The sequence below is a fragment of the Vombatus ursinus genome, unplaced genomic scaffold (assembly GCF_900497805.2).
Source record: "Vombatus ursinus unplaced genomic scaffold, bare-nosed wombat genome assembly UNPS02014798.1, whole genome shotgun sequence".
NCBI classification, from domain to species: Eukaryota; Metazoa; Chordata; class Mammalia; order Diprotodontia; family Vombatidae; genus Vombatus; species Vombatus ursinus.
This window is the reverse complement of record NW_020954576.1, coordinates 27761498-27781600: the sequence shown is the minus strand read 5'-3', so window position 1 is coordinate 27781600 and position 20103 is coordinate 27761498. Positions and strand designations below refer to the sequence as shown.

General features: G+C 41.4%; 1 protein-coding gene across 2 annotated transcripts in view; it reads right to left on the bottom strand.

Moving 5' to 3' along the window:
* Nucleotides 1–20103, bottom strand: part of LOC114050130 (calpain-8-like) — a 118982-nt gene that overhangs the window by 22358 nt on the left and 76521 nt on the right. For both annotated transcript variants that reach the window (XM_027871706.1, XM_027871705.1), the window contains exons 11-16: nt 19707–19718; nt 14417–14628; nt 12365–12401; nt 8492–8560; nt 6111–6168; nt 704–768 (exon numbers count right to left, since the gene is read on the bottom strand). In XM_027871706.1, coding sequence (XP_027727507.1) covers nt 704–768; nt 6111–6168; nt 8492–8560; nt 12365–12401; nt 14417–14628; nt 19707–19718 — 453 coding nt within the window. The remainder of the gene's footprint in view (nt 1–703; nt 769–6110; nt 6169–8491; nt 8561–12364; nt 12402–14416; nt 14629–19706; nt 19719–20103) is intronic.

Below are 20103 nucleotides of genomic sequence, written 5' to 3'. Positions count from 1 at the left end.
CAATTCTAAGCTCTGATGCTACACAGTGCGTTAGACAGACTAGTCCAGGCCCTGTATGTGCCCGCAGAAGTTTTTAGGGTCTGGTTCTGCAGACAGTCCAGCAATGCTTTCTGCAGAAGTAACCAACAAGGGGGATACTGGAACAGGGATGGGAGTAATTACTGACAGACTAGGGATATGGGAGCTGGAGGAAAAGGTGGTATCAGCTTCATCCTCATCTTTCTCCAGCTGCTGGCTGATTCCTGAAATTCTACTTTGACAACTTCAGCCCCTTTAGCTGAAGACCTTGATCCCTTTTCAAATGAAAGTACCCTTGACAGGGGCTGTAACACATTAATCTATTATCAATCATTTATACCTTCATGTGAATTAAGGATCTGATGGCAGCTTTGCCAGGAAAGAACTTTCTCCCCAAAGACAAACTTCACCTGCTTTACAACTTTAGAATTTAGAGGATCCAAAAAGCCAGACAGAGTTTAGGGGCTATGGAAAACAGAGAAAGCATGATCTAGTAGAAATGGCACCAGATAGGAGTTTGAAATCTGGCTCCAATATTTACTATCTGTGTGATCTTGGAAAAGTCATTTTATATCTCTTAAGTGTATTTTTCATCCAGTAAACTATGAAGCTGATCTCTGAGGCCCCTTCCAGCTCTAAATTCTTTTATCCTACAAAACAAGAGAAAGTGATTCTGAAAGGATACATCCAAAAGGCTGATCATTTCTCTGCAGGTATTGATGTTGAATCCATCAAATTTCACGTCTGTTCCTAAATGTTTGAATAAAAAAAAAAGGAAGTTTCAGAGGCACTTGAGGGAAGGGAAAAGGATGTCCCTGGCAGAGTGCCACAAAATGCATCAGCCTTGTGTTCTTAGGGTCCTCTGGCAGGAAACATAGGCCCATGTGACTGGTTTGCTGGCAATCTGCTCTCAGCTCAAGGACCACATCTGCTTCATGACATCTGCTAAATGTCATGGATGTCCTGAAGAGCACCCACTCTTCTCAGTCCTACTTGCCACTCTCTTCCCTCACACCTAGGAGCAGAGGTTAGGATCAAAGACCCATGGTCTCACTTCTTTTCTCCCTGAGCCTTTCTTCCTTGGAAAGGAAGAGCCGATAGAACTAGACAAAAGGACAGGAATGGATGTCTTAAGGACAGAAGGACTTGATCCACTGTCGCAAGACGCCCCCCCCCAGAGACCCTGGAACAGTGGAATGTGGATATCTGTACACTCATCCCTTCCACATTGCAACTTTCCCCACAGTGGTTTTGATATATTGTGGGTTGGAATAAGAAATTAAATGGGAATTTTGGGGGATTTTGTAGAAGCTGCACACAACACATGAAGGCCAACAGATGATACAGAAAAAGTTTTCAGAAATACATGAAATATATGTACCATATTATATAATATCAACATATTTTATCTTTTAGTACTATAATAATTCAGACTTCTTCTCTGGTATGAAGGGAGGACCAAAACATTTTACACAGGTTTTCCAGCTTGTAGGGGTGCCATGCCCATAACCCCCATGAAGGGGAAGGGATAACTGTACTTTCTCAACCATCTCCACTCCCAATGAGTGACTACAGAAATCAGCAGACGACCCAATGTTCTACATGCAACCCATATTAGTCTGCTGTGCTGAGTAAATGCTTTTTATTATTGCAAGGGATCTATTCTTTTAAAAATGTATATTGTTGTCATTCTATCACAATCATACATAAAGGGGAAAGTTCCACCCCAACCAGATTGAACCCTCTCTTGTAACGCAGATAAAACCGTTAAGCAAAAACATTCAATATAAAGACCATATCTAACAACATATATGGAATTCTGCTCTAGTTGTGCTCTGCCTCTCCACTATGAGAAAGAAAGCATGTTTCATTATCTGTTCCTTGGAACCAATGTTGGTTTTTCAAAACTCAAGAGTTCAACTTCCTCTTAGAGATCTTGTCATTTACATTGCTGTCATTATGCAGATAGCTCTTTTGGTTATGCCCCAAAGTTCCACTTTTGTTGGATTTATGGAACTAAAAACAAGTTAACACAAACTTCAAGGATTAGAGATGATAAGAACCTCAGAAATCATCTAGCTCACTTCCCTTTTTAGCTTTAATGATTCTTAACTAGCGACTCCCATAAATTCCCCAAAGGGGATCTACCATGAAAGAAACTTTGCAAATTTTGACATATGCAACAAGCTGGAGGTTTTCCTTGTGATTTCTTGACATTATACAGATAACAATGGAGCACACAGGTCATCTAATTCCCTCTTCAAGGATACTCTTGATACATATGTTTTATAAGTCTCACAAATATTTTCTATAGATGGAAGGTAGGCATATGGGATGGTAGTTGTTGATCTCTCATTATTGGTCTTAAAAAGATTCAAGATTTTTTTTGACGCCTTAGGTATCTTCCCTTCCTTCCGATACCTCATGAATTGATCTCTCAATGCCCTCACAATTGTACAACTTCCAGCATGTAGCTCCTATAGGTACAATTAGTCTAATCCAGTTACTTTTAGTATATTTGTTCTCTTTATGTGTCATTTCCATCTATGCAATGAACACTTCAGGGATGATGAAGTTAGAGTCTAAATGCTATGGTTCCACTTCCCTTGATAGTCAAAAAATTTCGTTGCAAAAATCTTTGCAGATCATTTCCATCCACCTTTTGCTGTTCTCCTTTCATTTTTATCTTTAAATGCCTTCAGGGTGATTATTTAATTGGGTCCCTAACCAAGCTTTCTTTCAATTGATTCCCCACACATACTTCTTTTCTGTTTTATAAAGTGATACTGCTCATAGCTTCTTCTATCCTTCACCATAAGATTTTTCCAATGAATTTGTATTCTAAACCAGTAGTGCCCTTAGCTACCATATCTCTCCACTCTGGCAAGCAAATCAAATGGTTATTGGTGAAGGCATTTTTAGGCTTTTTTAAAAATCCTCATTATAGTCATCAATTTATACCAGCTAAACTTTTATTTTAAATTATTGTCATCATTATCTATATCCTTTTTCCTGTCAATATCTTATTTATTATCAATAACTTTTTAATAAGTTGAAGTAGTATTCATTTCACTTCATCTTTTCTTCTTTTTTCCTTTTTCCTTCCAGCTTTGTAGAAATTTTAACCTTTGCTCTAAAGTGGTGGTGGTTTGACTCTTCATGTAACACGAATTTAGAAATTACTTCTACATCAGAAATGACTCATTTTTTGTCTACTAAAACATATTCGTTTTCATTTTTTGTAATGTTATTCAGTATTTACTATTTCCAGAGCCTTTCAATTCTTTCCTCTAAGAGGTTATTCATAATGTATAAGCATGAGACTTTTATAATGTATAAGTATGACGCTACTGTGTAGTTTACAAGTCTCTGGTTTCTCTCAGTTTTTATTTCTGATCCATATTTTCCAACAAATTTTTCACCATCCTTACCTATGTCTATCTTTGTATGAAAGTCAGCAAGTATCATAGTGTATACTGATTAATTTGGAGGGTCTCATATCAAGTTCTTCACAGAATCTTTCTAACTCTATCTTCTCCAACAAAGGTTGATGCATAAGCTGCAATTATTTTCATGGTGGTCTTTCCCCAAATACTTATTTTGAGCACCATGACATGTGATTACTGAATATCCCGTAAAGTAATGTTTCTTGTTGTCTTTGGATGCATTATAAAACCAATTCTGCCCAACTCCTTTATGTTCCTCTCCAAAGAAAATCTGTGAGCCAACTTTACATTTAGCTGCAGCTGGTGTCTTCTAGTTTTCTCTCATAGCAAGACTGTCAAGATAATACAATTTAGTTCCTCTGGTAGTTTGACCATTCTTTGGACATCAGACAAGGATCTCACGTTTAGAGTACCAATAGCTAAATTTAAGTTATATGGGCAAAAAAATGGTGTGATTCTTATCACCCTCTGCCCATTTTTCTACTATTTGCAGTGTTGCTGCAGAAGTGGAAAGAGGCCACACAAATATGAAGGCCATTTTGTATGTTTCTTTGTTTTATGGGTTGCCATGATCTTAGAATTCATCACCAAGTAACTAGGCTGCTGCTGCTGCTGCTGACCCTCTTTGAACTTGGTTCTAGAACCATATCTGAAGTCTTTCTTACATAGTAGAAACTGCCATAGCTTAGACTTTATTGACATGGCTTTTAATAACATATGGTTCCCTCTAGCATGAGGAAGCATCAGAGTAAGACTTTATGGGGGATCTACAGCATCACTGTCATTTCAAAAATATCTGTTCCAAGAAGAATCTTAAGGTCATTAAAATCACTGAACAATTTCACAAAAACAAACCATCCCCCTCGCATTCTCTTGTTTAATTTTGAGATTAATATATTGACCATTTGTAGCATAATAGACAAGATCTATGGGTTGTCCATCCAGTTGAATGTCATAGTCTCAACAATAGAGATTTTTTTTAATCCATTTGTTTCTTCTTGTGTGTCTAGCTAAGCCAGACTCTTGGATATCAGCTAAGAGGTGGGTCATGAAGATATCAGAATGGGAACATCTAGAGAACCTCGCTATCTATAGGAAATCCCTCTCTGATTTGAACCCTACATCAGACATCTTCCTATGGTGCATTGGATAGAGTTTTGGACTTGGAGTCATGAAAAGCTGAATTCAAATACTTCCTTGGACATTTACTAGCTGTATAACCTTTGGCAAGTCATTTAACCATTCTCAACCTCAGTTGCCTCATTTGTAAATGATGGCTTCTAAGATACCTTTGATACCATTACAAAGGCAGGCACCTTGAGTGAGCATCTTGCTGTTTTATATCTCAGTTGATATTATCAATGTGGCATAGTAGATTATGAGCAGCTCTCAAAGTCAGGGAAATTTAGGTTCGAAGTTCTGTCTCTGACACATACTGGCTACGGGAGCCCTGGTAAGTGATTTAATCTCTCAGTGCTCTAGGCAACTCTCTAAGACCATGAGTCACAAAGAAGGTGCCAACCTGCATTAGAAAAGAAAATTCCTCACTGGGAGTTCCCTGCACCAATAAGATATTGATAAGCAGAGCATCCTCACAGTAATTTATCTTTGTTTTTACAGTTTTCATAGACTCTTACATGATTCTGACAGACCCCTGAGAGATACTTTGTTGGGAGAGAGTCTTCAAAATGGCATTTTGCTTGACAAAATCAAATACTTTTTAATAGCAAACAATCTGCACAGTAGGATTGTTTTCTCTACACCGTTCAGTCAATACTGTGACTCTAAAGATGTAGTCTGCTATAGGATATCATTTGTGAACCCTGCCCATTTCCTTCTCATGACCTCATCAAGAATGTCCTCCCTGTGTTTGCATTATTCTCACCAAGAAGGGAGAGTAGATGCAAGAGTCGGTAGTTACTGATAATCTCTCAGTTATGTTTTTTGGGGTACAAATAAGGTCCAAGCTGTTTTTCTGAGCCTTTAGTGTACTTCTGTCTTCCAGATACCTTGAGAATTAATCCCTCAAAGTTCTTAAAATTGGCCACCTTCAGTAAGGTTATCTTCTGTATGTACTTGACTTGGCCTGCTCAAAATTAGCATGTATTACTCTGCACATAATTTTGCATAGGGATGAAAAAATGTCTGAATATTTCTACAGCCCAGTATTCTTGTCCTTACAGGGTTCTGTAAACCATTTTTTCCAGACACAACAAAAACTTCACTCATGCTTGTCAGGATAGATTAAATTAGCCTGGAAGGCTTTTGGTTGGACTGTATAGTATTGCTGTCATGCTGTGGACAATTATCTTCTTCAAACTGAGCAGGTATACTACCTATCTCCATAACACCGCCTCTACACCCCCCCCCTTACTCTCCAGTCTTCCCTAACTCACTGTCATGGCAGCAATTAAGTAGCAACCCCAAGGGGATGGATTGCTAAAGCTATTGATCTGGTCAGAGCTGAGTCAGTCAGTCAAAGGCCTTGCTGTCCAGATCTTTAGTCCTGCACCCTCCACTGGTGTAGAGTCTCTCTCCCCCTCCCCCCCTTCACTGTTAACTGTGGAATAATGATGCCTAAAGCACCTCCCTGCATCTCTCCTAGGCTCTTATCATACCTCAAAAAGGTCCCAAAGGGTAACTTACGTTTAGAAAAGAAGTCATTCAGAATAGTTTGGAGGTCACTGGCACTGACATTCGAATCCTAGAAAGAAGAATCCAAAGACTGATCAGGCCTTGAAAGTATTTCAAAATGTCAGATGGAAGTGGAAACTTCACCATGGGATTCAGATGAATCCTTTTGTGCCCTGTTTTATAGCAACTGAAGTTTTTTTAAAAAATTAAATTCTCAGCCACCTCCAATATTCTCAAAAAATCTGAACTAAGATGGGTACTGATGATGATGGTGAATCCTGTGTGCTTCCACATGATATTGTCATTCAAAGCTTTCTGTATTTGACAGAGGTTGATTATACCCTATTGATTGAACCCCAAAACAGAGGAAGCAAAGGCTTTCTAGGACTAGCCATTTAAAACTAGGAAGCAGAGATTTAGAGAAACAAAATACCTTGTGTAAATTTGGGGTGATTAGGCAAATTTTGTTTAATAATTTCATGTGTATATATCCCTTTATAATTTACAAAGTGCAGCAATTCTATGAGTTGAATGCATTGAAAGTATTTTCTGTTTCCATCTCACGGTTGAGGAAGTAGATTTTCCTCATGCTATAGATGACCCCTTTGGATTCTGGTAAATCTATGGACCCCTTCTCAGAATAATGGTTTATTACCTCTGCTCCTAATTGAAGGAAATGCCAAATTTCAGTTAGAGGTTAGTGGGGAAAGATGTAATTCTTCCTATTCCAGTTCATAGACCCCCTGAAATCTGTCCATGAATTCCTTCCATGGATGCTAAGGACCCCTGACTTAGTGGAACCTTTTTAAAAGGAATCTTAAAATTTTTTTCATGATTACACACGTAAAAACTATATTGGATTGTTTACCAGCTCAGGGAGGGGGGAGTGGAGGGTGGGATAAAATACAGATCTCAAAACTTTTTTTTAAGTATTTTTAAATTGTCTTATGAAATTGGGAGAAAAATAAATTATATTAATAAAGGCATCTTAAATTACTGAAGAAATGTAATAGACTGGTTTTAGGGTTAGAGTCAGGAGAGACCTGAGTTTCAACTGCTTCCAACTCTCACTAGTCTTTCATACAGAAGCAAGCCACTCAATCTCTCTGAGCCTCAGCTCCCTCACCTGCAAAACTGGCAATAATGATACCTGTATACCTCCTTACAGGACTGTTGTGAACATCTAATTATAACATAGAGCCCTTTGTAAACCTTAAGGTACTCATAAACATCAGCTAGTATTCTTTGTCATAATAGCTATACAAAAGATTCTATTCCTGGGCTTTTTTCAAGGAACCCAAAGTATTTTCATCTCTCTGCATCACTAAATCTAGAAATATGTGCTGAACTTTTTGAAGAGCTGGAGCCTTCATTTCTTTCCACTCCCAAAGCCCCCAGGGCATCTTATTCTCCACCCAAGAGTAAAGCTTTTGCTGTATTTATGTGATCGCTTGTAAGTGCTGTTCCCAGCTCTGTCTCTAACTTGCTTGATGGCCTCTGTGTTGCTGTGACAATCAACAACCGAACACAAGCTGGGATGGGAGGATCAATGGAAAGATACTTTCTCTCTTCCATGAAGGAAGCATGTGCCCATACTCAGGTGCTTTGGTACAGGTTTTAATTCAGGTGGTAGAATGAACAGTTTGTCCTCTATGTGCAGCAACAGAAACAAAAAGGAAAGAGAGTCAGGCAGCATCTTCAGCATGTTAAACTCAGGGCAAGTTGACTTAGCTCTCTTTACACCTGCGCTGTGTTATTCCTTCTTCTTCTGAAGGGTATTGATTGAGAGCGAATTCAGGTGCTGAGGCTCTGTAGCCAGAGGCCTCAAACTGACAGGGCCAATTTACAAGAGGAGAAAGGCTTTTGGCAGAACCTGTTTGCTATTTACTCAAGAGAGAGGGCAGCCCCATCAAGGAGATAAAGCACCCTAGAACGAGGAAGCCCTGAAGGACTATACGGGAGTATTGGTCTGTGAACTGCTGGGATTCTCAGATGATGAACTCTTAGTGATGAAAAGGACCAGGAGACTCAAGACGGGCTACAACAGGAGGTGGTACCTTCTTGAAGTGAGCAGAAGCTCGCTCCTTGTTCACCCCTGGGAGGGCTGTGGGGAGGGTTAGGGAAGAAAGGAGAGAATAAAGATTTAAAGAGAAGGTAGCATGGTGTAGTGGATAGAGTGCTGGTCTTGGAATCAAGAAGGTAGAGATTCAAAACCCACATCTGACGCCTGATAGACACGTGACTCTGGGCACATCACTTAACATCTCGTTTCCTCACCTGTAAAATGAGGAGGTTAAACTAGACGGCCTCAAAGGTCCCTTCCAGCTCTAAAATCTGTGATCCTTGAAATTATTCATGGCAGTCTGGGGAATCTTACTCATTCCCGTACTCACCTTCCCAGCACACTTCTCAAAGAGGCTCTTGAACTGGTCTTCTATGTGTGGTCTCTCACTGGGATGGGGCTAAAAGGAAGGAAAAACGCATGCTGATCAACCCAAGGACAAGGGCAAAGATAGTGAATAACTAGTTCCAATTTATGTAAAGTGATTTACTAACCTTAAAGCACTACAGAAATGTGAGCAATATTTTGTTATTGGAGGGGGACCAGAAACCTAGGAGTCGGCTTCTCAGGGGAGAGGAAGGGAATTCCTGTGCCTCTCCAGCATTGAGGACAGGATAAATGATCTATAGAGAAACTAACCTCAATCAGCAGAGGGAGCACTTTGGTCCCGCGGAAACCAGGGGCCTGTCCAGACAGAGCTGAACAGCTCTTCCAGGGCAATATGGGGGAAATGCCATACTGCCAAGAAAACAACAGTACTGACGGCTCCCCTTTACGTGGTGTTTTAAGGTTTATAAAATGCTTTCTTCACAATCCTTTTATGAAGGCATTAGGTAGAGTGGGGACACACAGGTTACTCCCAAGAGATAACTAGGCAAAGAGTAGGTTGCCCTCTGAACAACATGTCTGAGTCAACGAATCAATCAGGATCATTTATATGGTGTTGAAAACCTGCCTTAGAGTCAGTAAGACCTAGGTTCAAAGCTTTCTGCTCCCCCTTCCCCCCACCACAGACATTGCTAGCTTTGTGATCCTGGGCGAGTCACCTCTTCTCAGCCTCAGTTTCCTCACATGAAAAAGGATGGGGTTGGACCTGATGGCCTCCAAGATCTCCAGCTCTAAGTCTACCATCTTAAGATCCCTGGGCAAATCACTTAAAGTGTCCCCAGGCAACTTTCTAAGACCATAAGTTGCAGAGAGGGTACCGATATGTTTTGGTCCCTTATCAGCGGCAGATGCCTGTAGGTAGGAAACTGAGGAAACAGACAAACAGGGTTAAGTGGTTTGCCCAGGGTCAAACAGCTAGTAAATGTCTGAGGCTGAATTTGAACTCGGGTCTTCCTGATTTTAGACCCACTATTCTACCCATTGCACCACCTAGTTGCCTCTGTACAAATACAAAGGAAGGATATTGCATAGCTGGGTTCTGGTATTCTCCAGGGTATTTCTGTTCTAATTAGCTCAGAAAAGGTATGTTACAGAGAGGTGGCAAAAAGCCATATATCCAAAGATTTCTGTGAATGAATAAATGAATGAAAGAAAAAAAAGGGCATGTAGGAAGTATTTCCTACATGCCAGACACTGTGCTGAGCGCTAGGGATAAAAATACTATCCCTATCCCTGACCTGAAGGACCTTATATTCTAAAAGGGAGAGACAATACATCTGGGGAATGGTAGACAGAGTAGGGTGTTTCTGCCACAGAAAGTGCATCTTTATATATGGTATTTGGCTTACGAATGTCAGGAACCCAGGATCCTGGCAACTACTAGGGTACTAACTTCTACACAGTGACTCCCCCAGGAAATGTTCAAGTCTGTGGAGGGATTCTGAGAAAGCAGAAGAAGAAAGCACAGGGGAAGGAATGCGTGCATTTTCTAGTAAGCATCCTTGATAAGAAACTCCAAAATGGCAAAGACTGGACATTCTTTGGATTAAAAGGGCAAGGAATGATCTTGTGAATCTATGACAAGAAGACACCTTTCACATCTAATTCTTTGCCAGGAGAGAAAGTATGTTACTGTGTGTGACACCCAGCCGGCAAAAGCAAAGCCCAGCCTCAGTAATGTGTAGGGTATGGCTGCAGCCACAGATGTCTCAGTCTCTTCTCTCTTTGAAACGTACCAGGGGATCTTTTAATTTCTGAGTAGGCATGGAAGCAGACGAAACTGGGGCTGTGAAATATAAACTACTGATGCTAACCTCCCCCTCCTGCCCTTGGAACCCTTATGTCTCTCCCTGAAACATCACTGCCTATACCGAGGACTGAGCCTACCCCAGAGGGATAATAACATGAGCTAAGCAGCACGGGCCTCCTCATTAGAGTCAAAGGATCACTATCCAGGGACTAATACATATAAAAGGGACCATTAGCAGCTCTATCCCAAAGCTCCAGATGCCCAACTCTATCCACTGTCTTTAAAATTCTCTTCTTTAACTCATCTCCTCAAGAGGCTTTCCCAAACTGATTCTTCCCAGATGATTCCATTCCCCCTAGCACTCACCCCCAGAAATCATAGACTTATGTAGTTTCAGAGTAGGGAGGTACTTCAGAGGTCATATACCATACACGCATGCCCAGCAGCTAGGTGGCAGGGTAGAATTCTGGACTTGGGATCTGAGTTCAAATCCTCCCTCAGACACATACTTAGCTGTGTGACCCTGAGCAAGTCACTTAATCTGTATCATCCTCAGTTTTCTCATCTGTAAATGGGGATAATAATAGCACATGAATTACACAGTAGTTGAGAGAATCAAATGAGATATGGAAGCACATTGCAAAACACTACATAAATACTATTTACATGCAGCTCTAAAAGTGCAGATACCACAAGTCAGATAGGTGGTGCAGTGGATAGAGTGCTGGGCCTGGAGTCAAGAAGACCTGAGTTCAAATCTGGCCTCAGACACTTACTAGATGTGTGACCTTGGGCAAGTCACTTAACCCTGTTTGCCTCCATTTCATCATCTGTCAAATGAGCTGGAGAAGGACATGGCCAAACCACTCCGGTATCTTTGCCAAGGAAAAGCCCAGACATGACTGAAACAACTGAACAACAAACCGCAAGGCAAGGACAATATTTATTGATCTCCGGGTGGGTATTCTCTGACTAAGAGGCAACCTCCATAGGGACTGGAACTCCAGCCTTGGAGTCAGGAAGTCTTGTGTTTGAGTCCTAATTCTGGTTACCATAGGAAAGTCAATTGGTGAAGTGGCTTGAAAGATTTCTCAAGGCCCCAGACCACTCTCTAAGAACATTAAGTTACCCAAGGAAATGAGATCACAGGTCTGAACCAAAAAAAAGAGAGAAAGAAATGCCTGGTTTTATTTGTTTTTTCATCTATCTGCCATTCATACTCCACAAGGCCTCTTAAGGGCCAGGATTGTGTCTTCTGCTTCCCTTATAATGTCCCTCAGTACATGGCATGGTGCTCAGCACACAGTGGATTTGTGAGGCTGACAGATTACATAAAGGGGGCATTCATCACTCCAGCCAGTGGAGAGAACGTCAAATTGTGTTCCCTTAGGGACAGCCAAGACCCTTGGAAAGACTATGGCTTCACAGCTCCTTCAGAGACCCTTCAGACTCAGCCAAAGAATGTTCCACATCTTTTAACCTTGATTTTGACCTCCACTGACATCACCCAAAATAGATTCCCCAAAAAAATTACCCTTGCCCTCCCCGAAAAAAAATAGTTTAGAGCAGAGGTTCTGAAAGTTTTTTGTGTGTATGTATTTCTGGAAGCTAGATGGTACAGTAAGTGGATAGAGTGGTGGGTCCTGGAGTGAGGAAGACCTGAGTTCAAATCCAGCCTCAGACACTAGCTGTGTGACTCTGGGCAAGTCACTTAACCCCGTTTGCCTCACTTTCCTCATGTGGTAAATGAGCTGGAGTAGGAAATGGCAAACTACTTCAGCATGTTTGCCAAGAAAACCCCAAATGTGGTCTTGAAGAATTGGCTATGACTGAAATGACTGAACAACAACAAAATTAGTTACTAGTGATATTTAAGAACCCCTTCTCCAAACGTTTTATTGCCTACATTTATAATTGAAGGATATGTTAAATTTAAGTTAGAAGTTAGTGAAAATGAAGTTGTATTTTTCCCATCCAAGTTCACAGAACCCCTGAAACCTATCAATGGACCCTTTAAGGGACCATGAAGCTCAAGTTAAGACCCCCTGGTTCAGAATGGCTGCTTACCTCATATGGATTTCCAGCTACCACGTCTCCAATTTCCCTGAAACACAAATACTCACAGGAACAAAATCAACATAAAAAGGCCAGAGAGTCTAGCTAAAAATTGTTCTTCTCTGGGGTCATTCTAAACTTTAGGGGAGGGGGGAGGTAAAGAGAGAAAAGGAATTTCCCTCCTAAGACTTTTTCCCAACTTCATAAACTAAACCTCAAGTCCCCTTACTGACAGAGATCCTTAACCCTTTCTATGCATCCCTTGAGGACATTCCCATACTATAGGCACCAAGTATCAAGTTCAGCCAGCTCCCTCGACATTTCTAGGGTGATACTCTCTTTTAACCCCATGGACCACTCTGTCAAACTTTTGGAGGGCTCTATTCCATGACTAAGAACCCCAGTTACCAACCTTCTCTTTCCCTTGGGACAATTCTTTGCCTAGAAATGTCTGTTACATTAGTGACAACCCTGCCAATCCCCATCACATGTTTTGGATGTTTTGTTCTGCCATCTGGAGTGAGATTCTATAGCTTAAGTGCTCTTCCTATTAGATGGAAACTCTCCTGGCTGAATTGCTGCCTGTTGTCTTCCTCAGTCAGACTTCCAGCCCCCACTCCATGTTTTGCAATACGTGTGAACTTTCTTCTCTTTTGACTTTCCTATTTATGTCAGGGGCACCATTCACTCAACCTTCCATGTCCAAAACCTTGGTGTCCTCTGATTCTTCCCCTCTCTTTCATCCCTGCCCCCACCCTGTCCCTATATCCAACTAGTTGCCAAATTCGGTCAATGCAGAATCTCTGTGAATCTCTCAAATCTATCCCCCTCCTCTCTATTCCCTTTGGTTAACAGGGCTTCCTTACTCCTATCAAGACTATTATAACAGCCTCCTGATGGGCCTTCTCTCCCTACTCCCCACTCCCTGCTCTGCACTGTAATACCCAGTGGTGCTTCACACTGTTTCCAAACTGAGTAATCTTCTTAATCTCATCTATACCTCTCCTCATCAAAACCCTTCAATGATTCCTTACTACTTTGAACCCAAACAAAATTCAGATTCCTTAGCCTGGTACACCATGTAGGACCCCTTTCCACCCAACCCCCCACCAACACATACTGGAGCCCCACCCACCCAGATCCCACCAGGATATCCCTTTCCCAACAGGGAATTTAAGAACCATGGACAGAGTCTTTCCATCCACCTTGAAACTGAACTCTTCTCTCCTCCAGTTAGAATATAAACTCTGGACTTTATCACTTCACTAGCTCTATTCCCAATGCCTAGAACAGTACCTGGCACATATTAAATGCTTAGTAACTGCTCTTCCATTTCATACTACCCTACCTTTCCAGTTTTATTTCACACATAGCCGATATATACTCTATGCAATACCTTCTGTTTCCTGGTCCTGTGCCCTGCTCATGTCATTTCGTGCCCATATGCTTGTTATTTCTGCCTATTTAAATAGTATCCATCTATTAAAGCTCATCTTAAATCTATGCAGCCTTCCCAGTTCATCCCCTCAGGAGTTTAAATACATTTTGTACTTCTCTTATTAAGTCAAGTCAGTAAACGTTTATGAAGCACCTACTATGTAGCAGGTACTGCTCTAAGCACTACGGGAAAACATGGTCCTTGCCCTAAAGGAGTTTGCAATCTTGCATTATAGTTATGTATGTTTTGCATCTCCCTACTATATCATAAGTTACATGAAGAGAAATGGGATGTTTTATTTATCTTTCTACCTCCCCCAGTGTCTACCATAGTCTTCTGTATATAGGTGACAATTAATAAATGTTTGTTGACTGAATCAATGAATAAATGGAAGGGAATCACCAATCCATGGGCCCTTGGGAACTATTATGTCTGTCATCATTTTATAGATTTGGATTTTTCTAGTTACCCCTACAGAAGCCCTGTTGGAAACCTCATTAGGTTGGCAAGCAGACTCTCAGCACCCCAAACAATAATTTGGGATCTTCCTCCTAGCCTCTAGTAATTTCCCTGCTGGAAACCTTTACACACAGGCTTATTATGCTAGCACATGGACAAGCTCATACAGGGACTTAGCCTCCTTCTCTGAGAATATTCTCAGGCAGAACTCTCCATCCTTGAATGGCTCAAAGGTTGACGGCACCACCAGGTACTCTCCTACGGGAAGGTGGACCCGAGTAGAAACTTCTCGAAGATTAAAGTATGCCGGGGTTTGAGCAGCAGGCTGATGTCCCAAAAAGAAGTCCTGGCTCAGATGTACTTCTGTGTGGTTCTCCAGCTGTACAAATCAGCATTTAGAAAGTCATTTTTCATAGAATCATAGTTGTTGAATTGAAAGGGACCTCTGAGGCCATCTAATCCAATCCCCTTCTTTCACGGATGAGGAAGCAGAGCCCCAGGAAGGTTAGGTAATTTGCTCAAGATCACTCAGATACTAAGTATAAAGAAGTGAGATTTTGGACCTGGGTCTTCTGACTTCAAAGCTAGCCTTTCCACTTTACCATGATTTTTCTCCCTGTTAGAAGAGGAGACCAGAAAAGTCTATCCAAATATTATAGTTTGGAGTACTCTCATTTTCCTTATTTTTTTAAATTTAGCTAGATATTTGTCTCTATGAGTCCTTTAGCTGATACATTCAAGCCATTATTCAGACATTTAATTTGGTTAGCAATGTAAGTTTAAATCCTGAGCTCTCAAGGCAAAAAATTTCAGAAAGAGTCCACTTGTCTTTTATTAACTGCCAAACAAACAGATCTCTGATAAGGAGGCAGTCCCCATATGTTCAGGGAGGGAATGTACAGTTGGCTAACCTGTTATTGACACCATTTGGCCAAGACTAGCCGACAAGAATAGTTAGGTTGAATGACTGATAGTAGAACCTAAAGGTCCCGAACCCTGGGCTCTGATTCTGCCACCGACTCCCTCCGTGGCCTCTGATAAAGTCATTTCCTCTCTACGGGCTTCACTTTATTCACCTGTTAAATGATGATAGATGGGGTCAGTAACCCAGCACTTGTTGAAGGAAGGGGGGGGCATTAAAGGGTGGGGTCATCGTTGAGTCTGTGAGACATACTAATTACAGATTGCAAGATGCTTTGAAAACACAGATGTCAAATTATTATTACTGTAATTAAGCCTCCTTTTAGCACTTTATCTTCCCAATTAACCATCATTAAGATGATGATTATTTGCACCAATATCCTAGGGCTTCTGTGTGACCTGGAGCTCAATTGGCCAAAAGAAATATAGGAGAGGGGCTTTCCATCATTGGTCACAGAATCTCCTTATCCCACCCTACCCCCAAGTCTATTTAAACACGGGACACTGGAAAGGAAACCCAAGTCCCGCCCCACCCCCATGCCAGGGAAGCACAAAGTGGAAAGAGCCTAGATTTAGAATCAGAGGGCCTGGGTCCACATCCCAGCTCTATCACTTGATACCTGTGTGATCTTGGGCAAGTCACTTAACCTCTATGGCTTCAATTTCTTCTCCTGTTAAATGAAGGAGTTGAACTAAGTTCCCTTCCAGCTCTGAGTCTATAATCCCATTACCCATATACTGAAACATTTTCTATAGGGGATCATCCCAGGTCATCTATCCTCCTTCCAAACACTCAACTTGAGAAACCTGTGCTCCATGGGCAGGGGAACTGTGAGGTCATGGTCACTAAGGCAGGTGTATGTTAGGTAGGTCATGTCAGGGAGTTAAGCAAAGTCATCATTGTTGATAGTGCAGGGAGGGATTAGAAAGAGCAGAAAGCAGAAGGCAGGTTGGGTTTAATATACTAGGAGTATAAGAGCTAATTCTATCTGCGATTGGGGTTGGGAAGAATGGAAGTAATTCTAACAAGGGCACCGAGTGCAGATGAAGAACACTGTTCACAGTCTCAGAAAGGGAAGGAAATCTGACGGTGCCAACCCTCCTGTGTTCTATTGATTTTGGAACAGCCACAGGATCAGAAAACTTAGAATTGAGAGAGACCTTAAAGATCATGCCGTCCAATTGCACCATTTATAGCTGAGGAAATTGAGGCTTAAATCAATCAATCAATCAGCATTTATTGTCTACTAAGTACTGTGCTAGGTAGGGTGGGGGGTGTACAAAAAATGAGACAATCTCTACTTGCAAAGAGTTTATATTCCAATGGAGGAGACAAGTACATGTATTAGTATATATAGGACATATTTAGAAAGAAAGAAATATAATGTAGCTAATGACTTGGGAAGAAAGCTACCCATAGTTGCAGAGAATCAGGAAAGGTTTCATGTAAAACATGGTGCTTGAACTGGGTCTTCAAAGGAGAAGACTCTATGGAGAGAAGGTAAGGAGGGAGTACATCCCTTCTAAAGGAGACCGCTAATAGAGGTGGAGTGTCATATGTGAGGAACAGAGAAAAGGCCATTTTGGCTGGATCACAGTGTGGAAGGGGCAGTAATGTCCATAATGCTAGAAAGAGAGGTTAGGGGCAGATTATGAAGAGTTTGACAACTAAACAGAAGAGCTTGTTGGGGTTTTTTGCCTAGAGACACTAGGAAGCCACTAGAGTTGATTGGGAAGGGGAAGAATGTGGTCAGATCTGTGCTTTAGGAAATCACTTTCATAGCAGTGCATAGGATAAACTGAAGTTGGGAGATCAATTAGAAGGCCATTGCAATAATCGAGTTAAGAGAAAATGAGGGCCTAAACTAGGGGTGGTAGCAAAGTGAGTAGCAAGTCAGATGTCACGATGTTGTAGAGAGAGAAAAGGCAAGATTTAGCAACTGATTGGATATGGGGGTAGGGGGAGAGTAAGGAATAATGAAGATTTCAGGAAAATGCTGAGATTATAATTCTGGGAGACTGGATGGATGGAGAGACTTTTGACAGAAATAGGAAAGTATGGGAGGGGGGAGCTTTTGAGAGGAAAGATAATGAGTTTGGCTTTGGACATATTGTCCTTGAGAAGTTTCTGGGATATCCATCCACCTCCACTCAATCAGATGAATTAACAAAAGGTCACTTGGGTAGCAATGAGTAAACCTGAGATTTTACCCCATCTTTTGACTCCAAATCCAATATGCTTTCTACCATACCATGCTTTTTGTTCCTTTTTAACAAAATTATTTTTGTTTGTGACCATAGTAGGGTCACGTTTGGCTATGGAAAGGACTCTGGATTTGAAGTATGGGGTGATATGGGTTCAAACCCCAACCATACTCTTGACTAACCTATGACCTTGAGCAAATAACTTAATCTATCCCTCCCTCTATAGCTTCTTCATTTGTAAATGAAAGGGGTTGATTGTCTCTACGATCCCTTTCACTCTTAAGGATTATGGATTTAGAGTTAGAAGGCACCTCAGAAGTCAACTAGTCCAACCTTTTTGTTTCACAGATGGAGAAGTTAAGTGACTCCTCCAAGGTCCCACAAGTATTAAAGTGGCAGGGCTGTCTAAATGCTATGATTTGATCTCCCTGAACAAAAGGGAAATAAGAACCTAAGCCCCATAGCTCAGACCACCAAACCCACTACCTATACACAAGCCATTTATATGACACCCCAAATGGGAGCTGTTTAGGAAAGCTGCACTATAAATCCATGCCTCATGATGGGCAATGTGTATTTGTAAGATGGGTAGAGGGACTACCCAATGTATAGATTGAACCCATGGCTTTGTGCTCCTTCCAACTGAGCTGCCCAGCCACTAGGAAGGACCTCCAAGGCAGAGGAAGATGGATGAGCAAATACACCTTTGAGGAATTCATTAGCCCTTCTCTCCAGTCAGGAGAGGAAAATGCTGGTAAATCGAATTTCCTAGCACAAGAGTCTGTGTTGAGAACACTAATGGGAGAAAGTGGGGGAGGTAGGAAAGAAGGGAGTAGAGGAATCTTTAGAAATGGTTAATTGATTGAAGGAATGAGAAAAAAGGATTTGGAGTTATAGGAGTATAGTTTTGTAAAACTAGGACCTTCCAAGTCATCTTGTCCAACCCCTTCATTTTACAAAGGAGGAACCTGGAACCTAGAGAGTTTAGAGAACTTTCTCAATTATGTGTCAGACCAAAAATTCAAATTCAAGTTCTCTGACTAAATCCAGAGCTCTTTCCATGGCACAAAAGTCAAAGTTGTAATCCTAACAGGTTGCTCCGAAAACCTCAGATGATGAAAATTGCAACTGTGACATTCTCAGTGCCAAAACATTAGACACTGGATTCTGTGACATTATAATGATTAAGCCTGGCCCCAAAGAAAAGATACGAAAAGTCACCCCCCTCCCTTTTTTACAGAGCTAGGAGACCTGGAATGTTGTGTACCGTGTCCAATTTTATTGATGCATTGGCTTTGCTAGATTCTTTTTTATTTTTTTTTATTACAGGAGATGGCTCCTCTCCTAGAGGAGAATATATTTGGAAAAAGTAGGTGATGTAAAAATGAAAGATATAAATAAAAATTGATTTTTTAAAAAAGCAGAGTGGTCTTTGGTTCTTGGGATCATTTGCTCTAATAAAGCAAATCTCAAACTTCATTCTAGAGAAGCAGCATGGTATAGTAGAAAACACACTTGGATTTGGTGTCAGGGGACCTGAGTTCAATTCCTGAGCCTGCTATTCATAACCTGTTGAAATTGAGGCAAGTTTCTTAACTTCTCTAGGCCTCAGTTTCCATACCCAAAAAGTAAGGAGTTTAAACTAGATGACCTGTATGGCTAGGTTGTGCAGTGGATAGATCACAGGGCCTGGAGCCAGGAAGACCTGAGTTCAAATCCAGTTTCAAACACTTACTAGCTGTGTGACCCTGGGCAAGTCACTTAATCCTGCCTGCCTCAGTTTCCTCATCTGGTAAATGAGCTGGAAAAGTAAATGGCAAACCACTTTGGTGTCTCTGCCAAGAAAACCCCAAATGGGGCCACAAAGAGTCATATATGACTGAAACAACTGAACAACAATAAAGACTATGATGCCAGAGGAGGAAAAAAAGACAAAAGGCATGTGTTCTCTCTCCAAAAAAACAAAATTTTTAAAATGAATTTCCTTTTCCTGGAGCAAAGACATCCTTGTGTATTAGATGAATAGGGACTTTGGTTCTCCTATAATTATCTCTGTTCTCATCAGACTAATGGACCCAGAAGGGAATGATGTATCATCACCAAGCCTCTTCATTTGGATGCCTGTCGGGTGGGATGGGTGCCAATTGCCAGAATTCTCTTTACCAATCCTCTCCATCAATGCCTCAGAGGCCTCATAAACTCAGAGGGTCTATTTACATGAAATCCAACTTGAGTTAGAAGAAACTACAGCTGCCCTTCCACCCACATGAGCAGCAAGTCACCATATGTTTCTTACCCACAGAAAGCTGATTGTCAACAGCTCACACGTACCTCTTTAGGGATCTGTAAGGCAGAGAGAAAGAAAGAAAGAACAGGTGAGCCAAGGGTTCCAAATACCTTCGCTTAAATGGCCACGTCAGCCTTCTGAGCCAAACTCACAGCTAGCTTCTCTCAAGCTGCCTTGCCCTCTCCCCCATCCTTCAAAATGCGCATTACAATCTAGACTCACACGTGAGTCTAGTCAGAGGGCTGGACTGTAGGACTGGACAGCATTTGTGAAACTGGCAGTTCACAGGGGATTTCAGGGAGAATTGCCAAGAGAAAAGCCAAGAGGCAGAGAAGAGGAAAGAGGGCATTGCATGCATGGAAGTGAAATGGGCCAGTGAAAATGCCTGGAGTCAACCCAGGATGGGTGGGCATGGATGGATTATGATCTGCATAACTGGAG